General features: G+C 36.8%; 1 protein-coding gene across 1 annotated transcript in view; it reads right to left on the reverse strand.

Moving 5' to 3' along the window:
* Positions 1 to 1,029: 1,029 nt before the first annotated feature.
* Positions 1,030 to 16,329, reverse strand: part of PRCP (prolylcarboxypeptidase) — a 59,189-nt gene continuing 43,889 nt past the window's right edge. The window contains 4 exon segments of the mRNA XM_014560903.2: positions 1,030 to 1,461; positions 1,566 to 1,782; positions 8,800 to 8,987; positions 9,724 to 9,888. Coding sequence (XP_014416389.2) covers positions 1,441 to 1,461; positions 1,566 to 1,782; positions 8,800 to 8,987; positions 9,724 to 9,888 — 591 coding nt within the window. The 3' untranslated portion in view covers positions 1,030 to 1,440.

Here is a 16,329-nt window from a genome sequence, read left to right on the forward strand (position 1 = left end):
TTGACCCTTTAATTCCTACCCCAGCAGACTTTCCTCTGATGCAGAAATAAAAATAGTGACCAAATGCTTTGATGGACAACTGATTACAATGAGAACTAGGGCTTCCGAAACCAGACAAAGATTTTTCTGTATCTCCCAGATGCCAGGGAAAGTAGGGAAATATTTCAGTCTCCCACTCAAGAATAAACATTACATCTGCATTTTATAGAAAAAAAATAAATAAGTGCTTTAGAAATAATCAAGCTCAAGACACAACTTTTAAAAAGCAAGAAATGTTCCCAAAACAGAGTGAAGGGAAAAAAAATTGAGAGAAAATAAAAAGAAATAAGGAAAAAGAAATCTTTCAACAGAGTAGAAACTGTTAGTCTGTCTCTCTGTCCCTGAAAGGTTTTGATCCAACCCTATTTGTTATCCTAGAAAAGCTCTTCTAAAGAAAGGTCTCAGTGTAAGAACTGCTTGAAAGAAGCCAACCCCTTGGAAATAGAAACGGCTTGGCCATTTATTAACGTCAAATATGCTGCCTGCATGAATTAGTCAGCTTGTCTTTTGGAAGCCATACAGAAAAGTTCTTGTGCACCTGCCTCTTAAGTGTCCTGACACTTCTGGCTTTAATGACAGCAGTAACAACCACCAGAAATAAAATTCAAAAAACAAAATGCTGAACATAACTATATTCTACCTTCTGAATAGCTGATTCATCCATTTTTAAAGGCTTCTTACTGAAGTATCATCAGTGATCACAGCATATAAAAGCTTGCTCAGATGTAAAAAGAAAAAGAAAACAGAGTCATTTCCTAAACTGGCAAAATGTAACCAAATTACCACAAAACTAACCTTAGAAACAAAGAGAAATGGAGCAGAAAAAGGCCAAATTTCTTACTGGCAGTACCACAGTGGCAAATATCCCAGAACTAAGAAAAGCTGCCAAGTAGAAGAGAAAAAAATTAATGGACTTCCCAAAAACAGCCAAGCCCAGGGCACAGGGCATTCCCAACAGCTGGAGGGAGCTTCAGAAGCAACACACAGGTATAAGGTCCAGCCCTATTCTTTATTTACAGCATAGTCAAATGTCGTTAAATCAAGTACAAAAGAAATGGCTCCCATTTCCTGGTTTGGCATTGGATATGCTTCCTACCAGCTGCAATTACATCATTTTTATCCATCTTCTGCTTTTCCTTTTGGGAGGGTAGAGGAGGGAGGAGTGACAAATGGGCCAAAGAGACTTTAACTTCAAAACCAAGAGAAATCCCTGCTTTCAGAGAAACAAAGGAAGTGACTCTCCCTCTTGTGAAAGGCAGTCAACACTTTGTTCCAGTTCTGTAGGCCATTGATGCTTCGGGGAAGCTTTCATGAAGAGATTCTTCCTGGAGATGGTGCGAAGGTGGCGAGGATCCAGGCGGTGGGATGGCTACTATCAACACCATCTTGTTCTCTTCTATCTCAACCTTTGTCCCACCAAATCTAATGATAAACAAGGGAAAGTAATTATGTACAGAAAATCAAAGTGAATGGAAATGTGGGTGGAATGAACTTAAAAGAAGAAACTAAAAGTGATCAAAAGTTACTCCGTGTTTCTTTCCCAGACTGGCATAGAAATCTTTGATCCACTGCTTCATGTGTCTAACTTCCAAGGAGCGGGCTAATAGCACACTTGTGGGATCAAAGGCATTGTTGGCTCGGAGATCTAGATGATGGGCCCCGTCTGGGATGACAATTGCAACTAAGGTGTCTGTAATATTCTTGGTTACTCCACCTCCTGACCAGGGGTCTAGTTCACCATTGCTAAGTGAGGGAAAGAAAAAAAATAAAAGATTGTTAGTTTTTCATATCTATACACAGATAAGATAGGAGAAACCTATTATATGCATAACACCTAAAATTATAAGCTCATAACCTGAGAGGTTTGATCTGAGGATTTAATCTGTCATACAGAAAGGTGCTTCATCATGGAGTTTGACAATATTTCTGCAAACAGGTACAAGAATAGGACCAGAGAAGACTGAAGGTGGTGCACCATGAATCAACCTAGATTGCACTGGGACTTGGAATTTAGAAGACTGAATTCCAGTCCCGCCTTCATCACTCAAAAGCAATGAGTGGTGAAGGTGGGACTGGAATCTTATACAGGTTACCTGATTCCGTTTTCTCATCTGTGGAGTTAACAAAGTCTACCTCACAAGGTTGCTTTAAGGTTAATCAGATGGTACATGTATTTAGTAAGTGTCAGGCACAATAGGAGTTCCTCCATTAAAGCCAGTTTCCTTCTTTCCTAGGATACAACTACCAAAGTGATAAAGAAAAACTCCCATATTTAAAAATGCTAATTATCTCTTAGCTCTTAGAAAAAAAAAACACTGCATTTTTCTAAACAATATTTCCCTCTTAGTATAGTACTTCGGGAAATAGGGTAGTAGAACTGAAAAACCCTTAATCCTAGAATCAGAAAATTTGGGCATTACTCAAAGATCCTCCTTTTACATTAGCTTTAAAATTAAGGAAATGCTATTAGGTTATAAGTTTTGGCTGGTTTATACAACATACGCTGGAATGATGTAAACAGGATCAATCATTGAAACAGGATATTTAGTTTAGCTTAATAAAAAGCCAACACAACCACAGACAGCATTATATTTGTTAACAGCTTTGTTGAGCTATAATTCATCTCCCACAAAATGAACATTTAAATGTACATTTAACTTGTACAATTCAATGGTTTTTAGTATATTCACAGTTGTGCAACCAATCATCACAATCAATTTTAGAACATTTTTATCACCCCAAAAAGAAACCCACACTCATTGGTAGTCAAATCCTCATTTCCCTCTACTACATCCCCTCACTCTCAGTCTCAGGTAACCACTCATCTACTTTCTATCTCCATAGATTTCCCTATTTTGGAAATTTCTTATAAATGGAATTATACAATAGTCTTTTTTGTGTGTGATTGGCTTCTTTCACTTTGACATATTTTCAAGTTTCATCCATGTTGTAGCATGTATCAGTACATTTTTTCTTTTTATTTCCAAATAATATTCCATTACATATGGATTATCCAGTCATCATTTATATTGTTTCCACTTTTTGGCTATTATGAATATTGTTCCTACATACATTTATGTACAAGTTTTTGTGTGGATGAATTTTTCATTTCTTTTGGGTATATACCTAGGAATGAAATTTCTGGGATATATGTTTACTTAACCTTTTGATGAGCTGCCAAACTGCTTTCCAAAGTGACTACACTATTTTATATTTCCACAAGTGGCATATGAGGGTTCCAATTTTCTCTATATCCTCACCAACACTTACTACCTGTCTTTTTTATTATATCATCCTATGTAGGTATGAAATGAAATCTCACTGTGGTTTTGATTTGCATTTCCCAAATGACTGATGGTATTGAGTATTTTCTTATTGTGCTGATTGGCCATTTGTACATCTTTTTTGAAAAAAAAAAAAAGTCCATTCACCTTGTCAAAAAAAAAAAAGGTCAGCTGAGATTTTGATAGGGATTGCATGGAATCTGTAGATGAATTTGTAGAGTATTGATTGACATCTTAACAATATTATTTCTTCCGTAACATGAGATGTCTCCATTTATTTAGATCTTTAATTCCTTCCAACAAAGTTTTGTAGTTTTCAGTGTGTATGCCTTGCACTTTTGTTAAACTTATTCCTAAGTATTTCATTCTTGATGCTATTGTAAATCAAATTTTCCCCTAGCATTATCAATACACACATGAATAGACTGATTTAGAGTTTAAAAGCCATTCACATTTGACCATTATAGCAATCATGTGAAGTAGGTTTAATTACAATTCTTTTAATAGATGAGAAAACTAATGCCCAGAGAAGTTAGAAGGCTTACTCAAATCAAGCCTCTAAGATACAAACTCAGGACTTTAGCTCAAATCAAGCCTCTGAGATATAAACTCCTGTAACCCTATTCTAATGCTCGTTTTATACTACATAGCATTTCATGGAAATCAACAGCATTTACTCTCCTGGTTTGTGTGGTGCAGAGTATGAACTTTGGGATCATACATCCTGGGTTCTAGTCTCAGGTCTGCCTCTCATCTTCCTAATTTCCTGGAAGCTTAAATTCCTCAGGATAAAACAGCGGCTGAAATACCTGGATTCAAGTACCTGGCCCATGGCAGGTATTAGGTCCCTTTCCCTGTACAGCAGCTCTTGGTATAGCTTTATCTACATATCACCTGAAATCACTTACATAACATTTTAATATGTGTTCTGACATTTGTTTAATGCACATTGCATTTTGCTGATATTATCACAAAGCCTGAAATAACATATCTTCAAGGTTACATTAGCAGATATATGAAATTATTTCCATAATTTGCATAATCATCTATAAGTACAAGCTATACACAAATGACTATCAAATAATATCTCTAGCCAGGACCTTTCCTCTAAACTTCAGATCCTAAATTCAACTGTATACTTGACATTTTTACATGGATGTCTAACTAGACATTTCATATTTTCAGGTCCAAAACAGTTCTTGGTACTCTCCAACTCCCAACCAGCCCCTTCCACTATCTTCCCAATCTCTGTTAATGACAACCTTATCCTTCCAGCTGCTGGGCCAAAAAGCCGTTATTCTTCAATCTTTCCCTTTCATATCTAATCTGTCAACAAATCCTGTCAGTTGTATATTCAAATATAACCAGAATCTGAACACATCTCACCCTCTCCAGTGCAACTGCTCTGGTCTAAGTCACCATTATCTCTAGCCTGAATAGCCTTTTAACTGATCTTCTTGCTGTCTCCCTGCAATCTAATATCAATAGAGCAGTCAATCTGATCCTGTTAAAACCTGAATCAGATTATGTCACTCCTTTGCTCAAAACACTCCAAGTTTTCCCATTTCATTCAGAGTAAAAATCAAACATGTAGGACCTATAAGTCTCTATATAGATCCAGGCCCTCTATGGCTTCTCTGATTTCATCTCCGCCTACTCTCTCCCTCATTAACTCCACTCCAGCCACACTGACCTTCTCACTGTACCTGGACGAGAATATGCTGGGACATCTACCTCTCAAGGCCTTTGCCCTTGCTTACCTCCCTGTTTGGAGAATTCTCACCCCACCAAACTCATGACTAGCTAGCTCCTTCCTCCAGATCACTATTCAAAAGTCGCCCCTTGGTGAGGTCTTCCTTAGTCACCTCATCTAAAATGTCAAACTTCCCCCTAACCTCACCAACATTTCACAGCCCTCTTCCCTGGTTTAGTTTTTTTCCCCTCAGTATGTACCTCCTTCTAACATGTTTATAGGTGCTATCTTGTTTATCACCCATCTCTCAAACTAGAACTCCCCCAAAGGCAGGAATTTTTGTCTGTTTTATTACTGTATCCTCTATGCCTGGCACACAGTAGGAGCCACACAAATATTTACTGAATGAATGAAAAAAGAATGTAAGTGTCTAGTTGTCTGTTGCCTTATATCAGATGCCCTACACAAAAGAGATCTATAAATACATTATGCAAGTTCAGGAACATGTAAATCACTTCATTACTTTTTAAAGTACTCTGGAAAAGCAGAGTTCATATAAGTGATTAATATAAATATATAGAGACTGACCTTCAGCTATGTGTAATACTGGCAAGAACAATGAACTAAGCAGATCTAAGTTTTAAACCCTAGTAAGCCATATTACTTTCAGTAAGTCACCTGATCCCTCTAAACCTCAATTCTGGTATGTATTAACAAAAAAAAAAAAAAAAAAAAAACCCAAAACCCATTTTTAAAAAAAGATAATGCCCCTCACTCACAGAAATACTGTGAGGCTACGTTGAATAATATATGTGGAAGTAAGGTATAAACTATAAAATACTACATGAATGTGCAGTATTATTATAATCATTATCTTATTCTACCAGCATGCAAAGTGTTAATACTTCTAAGAGTTAAGTGAATCATGAAAAGGGACATGACAGCATTTCTCACAGAAATTTGGTCAGAAAACTAATGCAATCAATTTTCTAGGTAAGTGTACAAATTAAAGGAGAAATAAGCATTTAGGTACATTAAATATATGTGTGTTTGAAATACAAGTTTAAAATCCCTGTTCTATTTTCACTACATTTTTCTTAAAAAAAAATTAATTCAATTGCAGCTGGATAACATTATTACTGGAAAAGAAAATCACTCCAAAAATGTACTTTTTTTGGTTTTGTTAAAAACAAGAGGGAAAACATACATGCAAAATAGGAGCCTTAGCTTTCAACTACCAGATAAATTTTAAAGTAAACTACACAAGGAGTTGGATTCTCTTACATGAACAAACGGCCTTTATCATTATTCTAATTTGACAGGACCAACCCAGATAGGAAACTCTCCATTATTTGCAAAACAAAAAAGCTATCCCAACAGCCACATAATAAGCAAACTGCATTTGATTTAAAAGGTCATCTGAATCAGCCTAGTGGCTTAGCAACAGTGTTTGGAGTTGCTGAGAGACCTAAGATGCACATGGACTTGAATTTCTTGGTCTTAGACATGTGAAAGCTAAACCAGTCACTGGGAAATTTACAGGAAAAATAAAACAAAAAAACAAAAAACTGGCTATCACAATAGAATCTAGATGCCTGGATGAAATTCCCAATAGTGAGCCTCACTTAATTGCTGGCAATAATTAATTTGCCTAAGAAATAATGTTACACTAATCAGCTTCTGAGGGACTTTTTGGATTTATATTTAAATAACTGAAAATGACCAGTGGTAGGATAATTTCTTACCAATTGGGGTTGGGAAAAAAATTAATCCTTTCAACAAAATCACTGTAAAATAAGAAAACTGCTGAAATGGAACTATTAATAGCTACTATTAAGTCCTCATTCATTCAACACATGTTTACTGAGTACCCACTATGTGTAAGGTACTGATTGGGCACAGGTGATTCAACCAGGAACAAAATCTCTGCCACTCCTAATAGTGCTCACTTCTATGATAATCTATCTACTTCTTGAAGTAACCCTGTCACACAGCCATTATATCTAGCATATATATTGGCAATTTGCCTGGGGCCATGCAGCTAATTTGGTAAAGAAGCAGAATGGCACTCAGGTCTCCCTGACTTGAAAGCCCAGGCTCTTAACAGACAAATCTCCAATCCAACAATTAAAAACAGACTGAATTTTTTAACTAGACAAGCAGTCACAGTTGGATTTGTGTGAAGTGACTTAAGGAGAGACATATGAACATAAAATATACTTTTCACATGGTTCCTTGGACATTTTCTTATTCATCAACCAGAAAAGTTGTCTGGCTGGTAGCCACTAAGTAGACAGAAGAGAGACACCTAAGGCTGCTCCTTTACTTTGAGAATGTGCTTTCTTCAGAAAAGTAGTAGAATTTTGAATTTTTAAATAACTTATATTTTATACTGAATTCTTCACACCTAGCAGCATATGGGAAAAGATTTCTTTTTAAAAGTAGACTTGCCACTGCAGAAAGATAAACCAGCATCTTCATATAGTCCTGCCTTTAAACTTTCACGTGCCTCTGAAGACTTCTGAATTTTATATCATTCCTCATCCTTATCAGCACGAACATTTATTTGGTATCCATTAAGTGCCAGTAACTGTAGCAGGTGCTAAAGGCACAGAGATGATTAAGACAAAGTCTCTGCCATTGAGAAGTTCGCAATCTCATGGGACAGATAGAAACAGATAACTTCCACACACAGTGCTAAGGAATAGTCACAGGCCTTAGGAGAGCTTAGAGTGTGGGAGAAACCTAACCTCCCTGAAGGAGTCAGGGAAGGGTTCTTGGAAGATTCCTGAGTCTTAAGAAAAGGAAACAAAGAGGAAGGGAAAGGACACTCAAGGACAAATAGACAGTCCTCTTTTGAAGGTAAAGTGCAAGGCTAAGAGTGTACTTCTGTTTATTCATTCAACAAATATTTTTTAAAGGAAATACATTCGCCAAGTCTGGGCCAAGTACTTCACTGGATTAACACTTTAAAGCATCACAACAACTCTATGGGGTGAGTGGTATTGTTATTCTCATTTTACAGAAGAGAAAACTGAGGATCCTTGCTGTTTTAATAACTGACAACCTAATGTTCAAGCCAAAACATGGAAATTTTGAAGTCACAATCAGATACATATAGAGTCTACTCAATCAACTCCAAAGAGAACCAGTACCAAATATGGCACTTCTAAAAGGAGCAGTGAAACAGAAGAAGAAACATGGGTTTTGCAGTCAGGCCAAGGATGAAAACTGGCTTTATCACCTGGTAACTAAAACAAAGCTGGATGAGTTTTGGCAAGTGACTGAACACAGTGACCTTCACTTTCCTCCTCAGTAAAAACGGCACTCTAACAACTGCTTCCCAGGGTTGTTATGAGGGTTGAATTAGGTGGTTTATTTAAAGTGCCTCATACAGTGCCTGGAACAGAACAGAGTGGGTACTTCAAAAGTGTTTGTTGAATATATACTGAAAAGTTTGTATTATCATTAATAACAATAATAATAATAGTAAGGCAAATTGAGAACGCCAGATGATGCTTCATTTTGTGTTCGAGAGCATTTTTTTTAATATTTTAATATTGTTACTATTGTTTTTAAGCCTTCAAGCATACTGGTATAGAGCATAAAATCAAATCACTTCTCAACATCCTCTGTCTTTCAAGGAGTAGAAAAACATGATGGATACCACTACTGCATTCTATACTGTTTTAACTGTGCAGCATTCTCCTGGTTCTGTTTTCTCAGTCATTTTACAAAATGTCTCTGTCAACCAAAGTTTTCTTTGGATCAGCAAAACTTCACCTGAAAATGATGTTTGTGTGTGAACTGATGTTTTTGCCTCCATACATAGTAGTGATCCAGGAGGGCCTAGGTCTCACACCCCACAGTTTAAAACATTCATCGGAATAGTCCTTCAAATTCCACGACCGGGGTTCAAACATGTCATCAATACCATTAGAACAAAAGGGCATAACCATTTCTGTGCAGGCCTGAAAAAGCAAACCAGGAGAGGCTCCAATGAGAAAAAGAGGCATAAAATGTTAAATAGATTGTCCAAAGTTATACAGCCCGTAAGCAGCAAAGCCAGGGTTTGAACTCAGGCAGTCTGGCTTCAGAGCCCCTGTTCTTTATGTCTATGTCACCCCACCTCTCGTTATTCCTAGAAAGGCTCAGCTGAGAAGTAACAGAATTTGGGGCTACACATTCTTCGCAAACTGCTTTATTTCCCATGTATTATCATGTTTAACCCTCAAAACAACTCTGGAGGGAAAGTATTACTTTTATTATTACTAGTCTCATTGTACAGATGAAGGAATAAAAGCTCAGACAGAATCAAGTTAGACCCCCCGTCTTTTCTGTGTCCATAAAATGCTTACTTTATAGGACTTACCGAGATCTATTGTAATATTAGTTTAGTCACCTATCTGTCCCATCAAGCTATAGTTGATGATTAGAACACATCTTACTTATCTTTGTATCTTTGAAGCCTAGAACAGTGCCTGACATGTGGTAAATACTCAGAATATTTGGTGATGATTAAATATCAAATTGACTTGGTATTTAATGAATGAACGAATCAGGAAACTTATCCATGGTGTCAAAGTATAAGGTAACAAAGCCCAGATTTGGATACAGGTTAGGTGACAAAATCTTGTGAATTCTCTGTTACAGCACAACTGTACCAGTGAAAAGTAAGTTCCACTTAGGAAAATTATACACACTTACCTGATAGCTCCAACCCTGGGCTCCCAGACTGCTGGTTGCTGTCTCTGATATATTCAGGCATCTCACCTGGCCTGAATAATTGTAATACACATTCAGAGCTTGAAAAATATTCTGCAGCAGCAGTGAATCAGATACACTAGGATTTTTCAAATATTGGCACACTACCTGTCATTTTAGAGAGATGAAAGGAAGAGTTGAATATAAATATAAAATTACAATTTAATAAAACAAAGAAGAAATACGATTTTGATTTGATCATAAAACAATCTTAAGCATCTAACCGCACTGCTTGATGATTTCATCTGAGTATAATCCCCTTCATAAATAAATATACCTTTAAAATTACTCTTTAGAATCTTAGAATTCTATATAATGGAAATAAGCTATAGAAATAAACCAAAGTCAGTTGCATGATATGCAAAGTCCTCTCCACCTACCACTCTAGCTTCATCTCCTGTAGCCTTTGCTCCAGCCTAGCAAAACCATTCCCACCACACCAACTTCTTTCCCTCCTCACTGCCTTTGCTCACATTGAAATGCCCTTTTCCCACTCTCCCACTCCACTAAAGCCCAGCAAAAACCAACTCATTCCCTCAATGCAGCTCAAATATCACCTCCTCTATGAGGCAACTGTTGCCTCTGCCCTCAAGTCAGGGAGAACTAAATCACTCTCTCCTTTGTGCCCCTACTACATCCTGTGCCTATTTCTATCAGAGCTCTTGTCTTGCTGATACCACACTCATTTCATTCCAGAACATCTCCCTCGGCATTTAGCAAGGTATCTGGCAACTAAATGTTTGCTGAATGAGTGACTATATTTTTATGAAAATGCAAAATTTACGAAATTTCTCTTAGAAAAACTACCCTAAGCTCCTATGCCTATAGCGTGATGAGAAGCATATTAGGCAGCTCCCCAGCTTCCAAATACTCCTAACACTCGACTATAATCAGTGCTAAAAATCACAGGTAATATTTGGAGCTGGGAGTGAGGGCAGGACTGACCAGTCAGGGGCATGGGGTACTTTCAGGGTACAGAAATATTTTTTGTAGAAATATTTTTCATAGGAGTCTGGGTTATATAACAAACAGCACATTTACGATTTTGTACACTTCACTGTATATAAATTTTACCTCAAAGAGTCATAAACAAATACTGAACTCTCGATAATGATATTAAAGCTGAAGTTTATAGTCTATATTTCATTTGTTTCTGCTCTAATCTTTAATTTTTCTTCCGTCTACTAAATTTGGGCTTCACTTGTTCTTCTTTTTCTAGTTCCTTCAGGTATAAATTTAGGTTTATTTGAGACTTTTCTTGTTTCTTGAGGTAGGCATTTATCATTCTGAACTTCCCTCCCAGAAGTGCTTTTGCTGCACCCCCAAATTCTGATATGTTACATTTCCATTTCCACTTGTCTCAAGGTATTTTTCAATTTCTCTTTTAATTTCCTATTTGACCCACTGGTTGTTCAATAACATACTGCTTAATCTCCACATATTTGTGAATTTTCCAGTTTTCTTCATGTAATTTATTTCTAGTTTCATATCACTGTGGGTGGAAAAGATGTTTCATATGATTTCAGTCCTCTTAAATTTATTATGACTTGTTTTATGGCTTAACATTTATTTGATCTATCCTAGGAAATGTTCTATGTGCACTTGAGAATGTATATTCCGCTGCTTTGGGATAGAATGTTCTATAAATTATCTGTTAAGTCCATCTGGTTTAATGTGTTGTTTAAAGCCAATGTTTCCTTATTAATTTTCTGTCTGGATGATCTACCTAGATAAGGATGTCACAAGAAATGAAAATTATAGGCCAATATCCCTGATAAACATAGATGTAAATATCTTCAACAAAAATTAGCAAGCCAAATTCAATGATACATTAAAAGGATCATATACCATCCTTTATTAACATCATGACATGAATTCAATATCTGGTCCCTTTTCATTTCACATGGAAAAAGATACACACAAGGCAAGTTCTAACAAAAAAAGAGACAAGTCCAGAGAAGGAGGAGCCAGGAAAGAAAGAGCCCAGTTATCCCACTTCAGAGAGAGATTCTGGGCAGCAGAACCAACAAGGCCTGGTCTAGGGACACGCTCCCAGTCAGGAAAGGAAGGCACTGAGAAAGAAGGTGAGCGGCCACAAGCAAAGCCAGCCTCCCATCACAGTTCTGTCTAGGACCAACTTCCAGCAACACCTTCCTGAAAGAAGGGAAACTTGAAAAGACGGAGGAAATGAATCATAGGGAAACTTTAATACCTCTTCCCAAATGTATTTGGCACAACAATATTTCTATGGAATGTTAAATGAAACCTTGTGAGAAAAGATTTCACAGTCAAATAATTTTAGGAATGTAGCAGCAAATGTGAACAGTGTCCTTAACTGCAGGATTTCCCAGAGCCTTTAATATGCTCAACTGCACTATGACTTTCCAAAAGTGAGGTAAGAGTGTGCATTATTCTCACTAGGCTTTTGGAAACAATGAGTGTGAGAAAAATCAGAAATTAAGATGTCTAAATGACTATACCTTAAAAAGGTAATTGTGAGGTCATGAGTATATGATACACCAGGGTTTAGGGTTTAAAGAAAGAAAATTGAATTAAACTGAAAGCTTCACAGACCTATCAAGGCTAAAGCAGTAAGAAAATGCAAGTTGAAGAAAAAAGGCAAAAGAGTGTTTTACTATTCTGAAAACTCTTGATTACTCATGGTAAGCCAAAAAATACTTAAAACTGCATAGCATTTTTCTCAGAAAATGTTTCTAAGAAATATGCCAATCAGAAATATTCAAGAATATATGGAAATCAAGAACCAATCATAGAATTTATTAATTTATCTATTGCCAACAGTCGATCAGCAACTTTTCCTGCTTGTGGACACCCTCAGTGGACTTGGCTTTTTCCAAATGCAGTACGAAACTATGGAGTAGACCCATGGAATGCAGAGAAAAGCATTATATTCAAGCACAGCATGGTAGATGAGGCAGGGTGACAATGAAAGCTGGGCAGGGAGAAAAGGGGGTGCAGCAACTAGTGGCCTAAAACTCTGGAAAAGAACAGTAACAAGTGAGTATGATTCACATGCTGGCATCAGATCCCCTCTCAGAGCTAGAACACTGGGCCTCTGTCAGGCAAAGAAAAGGAGTCCCCATGAATAGCCATCTCTGCAAACAGCAGTTACTGTCACTCCCTAAAAGATACAAGCATGGCTGGGGACTGGCACCAGCTGACAATACTTGGGTTTTGGCAGCCCCACTTACACAGAGAGAACATCATGGTCAGAAACTGGGCCCCTGCTGATAGAAATTCCATGTCCAGATTAGGGACAATCCTGAGACCACTGTCCCCTGTGAGGTCAGAGCACCCTCGGAGAATAGGGCCCGGTTCTGAGGACATTTTAAGAAGGACACTGACTAACATGAAAAAATTCATAGGGGAGCAGTCAGGATGGGGAGTTGAGAAGAAATCCTACATTGATCATTTGTATCATTCTCAATCTTTTATTATTACAAGTAAGGCTACAATAAACATCATTGGAGCTAAATTTTTTTATATATCCTTAATTGTATTCTTGAGATTAAATTCTTAGGGTTATTACTGGTTTGAAGGAAATAAACATTTTTAAGGCCTTTGCTGCATCCTGTCAAATTGCCTTACAGAGAGGAAGTACCAATTTATAATTCAACCAGTATGCTAGACAGGACTGAAAAATAGCACTTAAAATCTGTTTGCAAAATATTTGCAAATTTACTAAGGCAATTTTGTTATTTTAGATGTTTCTAAAGTTACTTTCTAACTCAATTCTGTCAGTTTAAAGCATCAGCCCCTACCTTTATGCCAGAGACACTCTCTATATATCTCTTTAAAAAACATGGGTTTGAACTACATGGGTCCATTTATATACAGTTTTTTTTCCCCAACAAATATACATTCAATCCTCTGTATCTGCGAGTTTGGCATCCGTGGATGGAAATTTCCATCCAAGGCTGGCTGAAGCCACAGATAGAAAACCCATGGATTCAGAGGCTCTATGCCATTTTATATAAGGGACTTGAGCATCTGTGGATTTTGGTATCCACAGGGGCTCCTGGAACCAACCCCCTGCAGATACTGCAGATACTGAGGGAAGACTGTACTTCCTTAACAATTTTGGTAACCAGGAGGAGTGAATAAAGTTTTTGCAAAAATACTTATATTATGCTAATAAAACCTCAGCACTATTCCCATGTTTATTCAAAGACTGTAGTAATTCAAAAGGAGACATTCATATACTTAATAAGCTCTATAGGATGCCAAAATACTTATGTAAATGTTAAGTTGAGCCATATGAAACTGCCATCTTTATAAGTCAAATACAAATACTGGCATATTTGGTTCAAACTCTTATAATGCTTCAGCTTAAGTCTGATCATTTGCAGATACTGTCCACCTGATGAGGCAAGCACTTGGTCTGTTGGTTATTTACTTAGGGGCTATAATCTAATCAGACAACAAAGAAAGGGTCCCTAACCAACCATTTCTATCCAAAATACTCAACGCTGAGATAGCCCCTATACTATCTTTTCTATTTATTTTGCAGACGCTAGTAAAGAGCATCTTCTACACAGCCTCTACATAAGGCACAGCATTCCTACTTATGCCATAAATTCACTGATATGGGGGCATCAGGAGCTGAATCAGCTAGTAAAACTATTAAATGGTCCTTGAGGTCATGTGCTTTCCCTTCAATGACCCAGGAAGAAACATAATGGCCATCCCCATTTCACAAAGAAGGAAATAATCTCAGAAGGGTCTGGCTATAGATACACAAATTAGGTGTATCTATAGGTTCTGAACCCAGACTTTGGCTACAAAGTCCTGGTATAACAATGTTTCCTTGATATCATATAACAATTATAGCTAGTGTTATTATTATATAACTAGCATCAATTTAGTGTTTACTATATACGAGCTCCTATTAAATCCTCATAACGACCTGAATAACCATTACAATTACTATTATCCCCATTTTGCAGATGAGGAAACTAAAGAACAAAGAGATTAAGAAACTTCTTCAAAGCCATGCAACCAGGAAGTAGCAGATGGGATTCAAATGCACTCAATCTGAAGCTTCCATTTGTTACTACTACACTACACACACTCAATTTTGAAGTTATAGAGTAAGAGACAAATAACAACACAATACCTAAACATACCTGTAGTCTCATGCTTAATTTTTTAAACAATTTTTTAATTTTTCGATTTTTATAATTTATATTTTTTATATTTTTCTAAATTTGTCTCAGGTAAAAACTTAGAAGGGATTCTGTGGCAATATAAAATCATAAAACTTTTTACTATGCAGTAATAAAAACTGTAAAACAGTAGAGTGAAATGAGGTTCAAGAAATGGACAGACCTAATTCACTTTCTATTTCCTAGAACAAAGGTGAACATTCAAGAAAAACGTAACAAGAGCATAAGAAATCCATTTTAATAATTCTGTTTTAAAGAGTGTAGAAATTATGAAGACAGTAGAACATTCTAACCTTAGTACCAAACTAATAATCATCCCTGCACTCAAATTTAGGTTCTGCCCTTTGACCTATGCACACCATCAGAGAAAGTAAAGATAATACATTCTTTAAAAGCTTTAAGTGTCCCTCTACCTATGAGGATAAGCATTTGAAAGAAAAAAAAAAAGGCAAAGAAAATGTTTTTAAAGAGGGAGGAAAGAAGATAGGTTAAAAAAAAAAAAGACCAATCTCTTCTCAGAGAGTATGGTCCATCCACATTAGAGAAAGGATTAAGCAGATACATTCAGCTTTTCTAACAGATTTTCTTTCTCTAAGGTTTCAATACCCCTCTCACACTCACTCAGATAATCACATTAGTTTTGTCATTAAAAGCTCCCTTTTCATAGAATGCACCTAAACCGCTTAAACCACCCAGAGAGGTCGCATACATTATCAAGCACCAAGACAAACGGAAGAGATTTTCCATCTTACATCTTATTATTTCACTATATCTATCTGTGTGCTCAGAAGGCTAAGCCAAAAAATTTAATGAGTTATCAAAATGATTCCAAAATAAACAAACTCTACAGTATCCTTTAAAACTGCTCTTTAAGCCTGAGAACTAAGAGTTAGCAGTTTTTATGCTGACAGAGCAGTCAAATGACAGAGGGGGTTTTCTATTTCCCTTTTCTCTTCTTCCTTGTGTTCTATCAGCCAAGTCCATGATTATTTCTGCATGAATGTTGCAGCTTCTGTTAACAGTAAACAAAAGCAAATGGAGTCTGAGTGTGCACAGCCCAAAGATAAATTAAAAAGAATGATACTTGAGTTGACACAGAAAATGGCATTCAGTCGTTGCCTATGGATGCTTCAGAACCGTGCAAGATCCAGGCAGAATTGGAAATCATCTGCTTTTTTTCATAACCCAACTATTACATATTATCTCACCATCCTAAGCCTGAGTTAGAGACTCAGAAAAGGACGGCTGTTTGTCAGCCCTTTAAAAAGGAGGAAGTGTATCAGAGGGAGGAGGAGCCCTGGTTAAATGGAACTATCCAAGTGAAAGAGCGGTCCCCAACTGGGTAGTGTTCCAGGGATTAGTG

The sequence above is a fragment of the Camelus ferus genome, chromosome 10 (assembly GCF_009834535.1).
Source record: "Camelus ferus isolate YT-003-E chromosome 10, BCGSAC_Cfer_1.0, whole genome shotgun sequence".
NCBI classification, from domain to species: Eukaryota; Metazoa; Chordata; class Mammalia; order Artiodactyla; family Camelidae; genus Camelus; species Camelus ferus.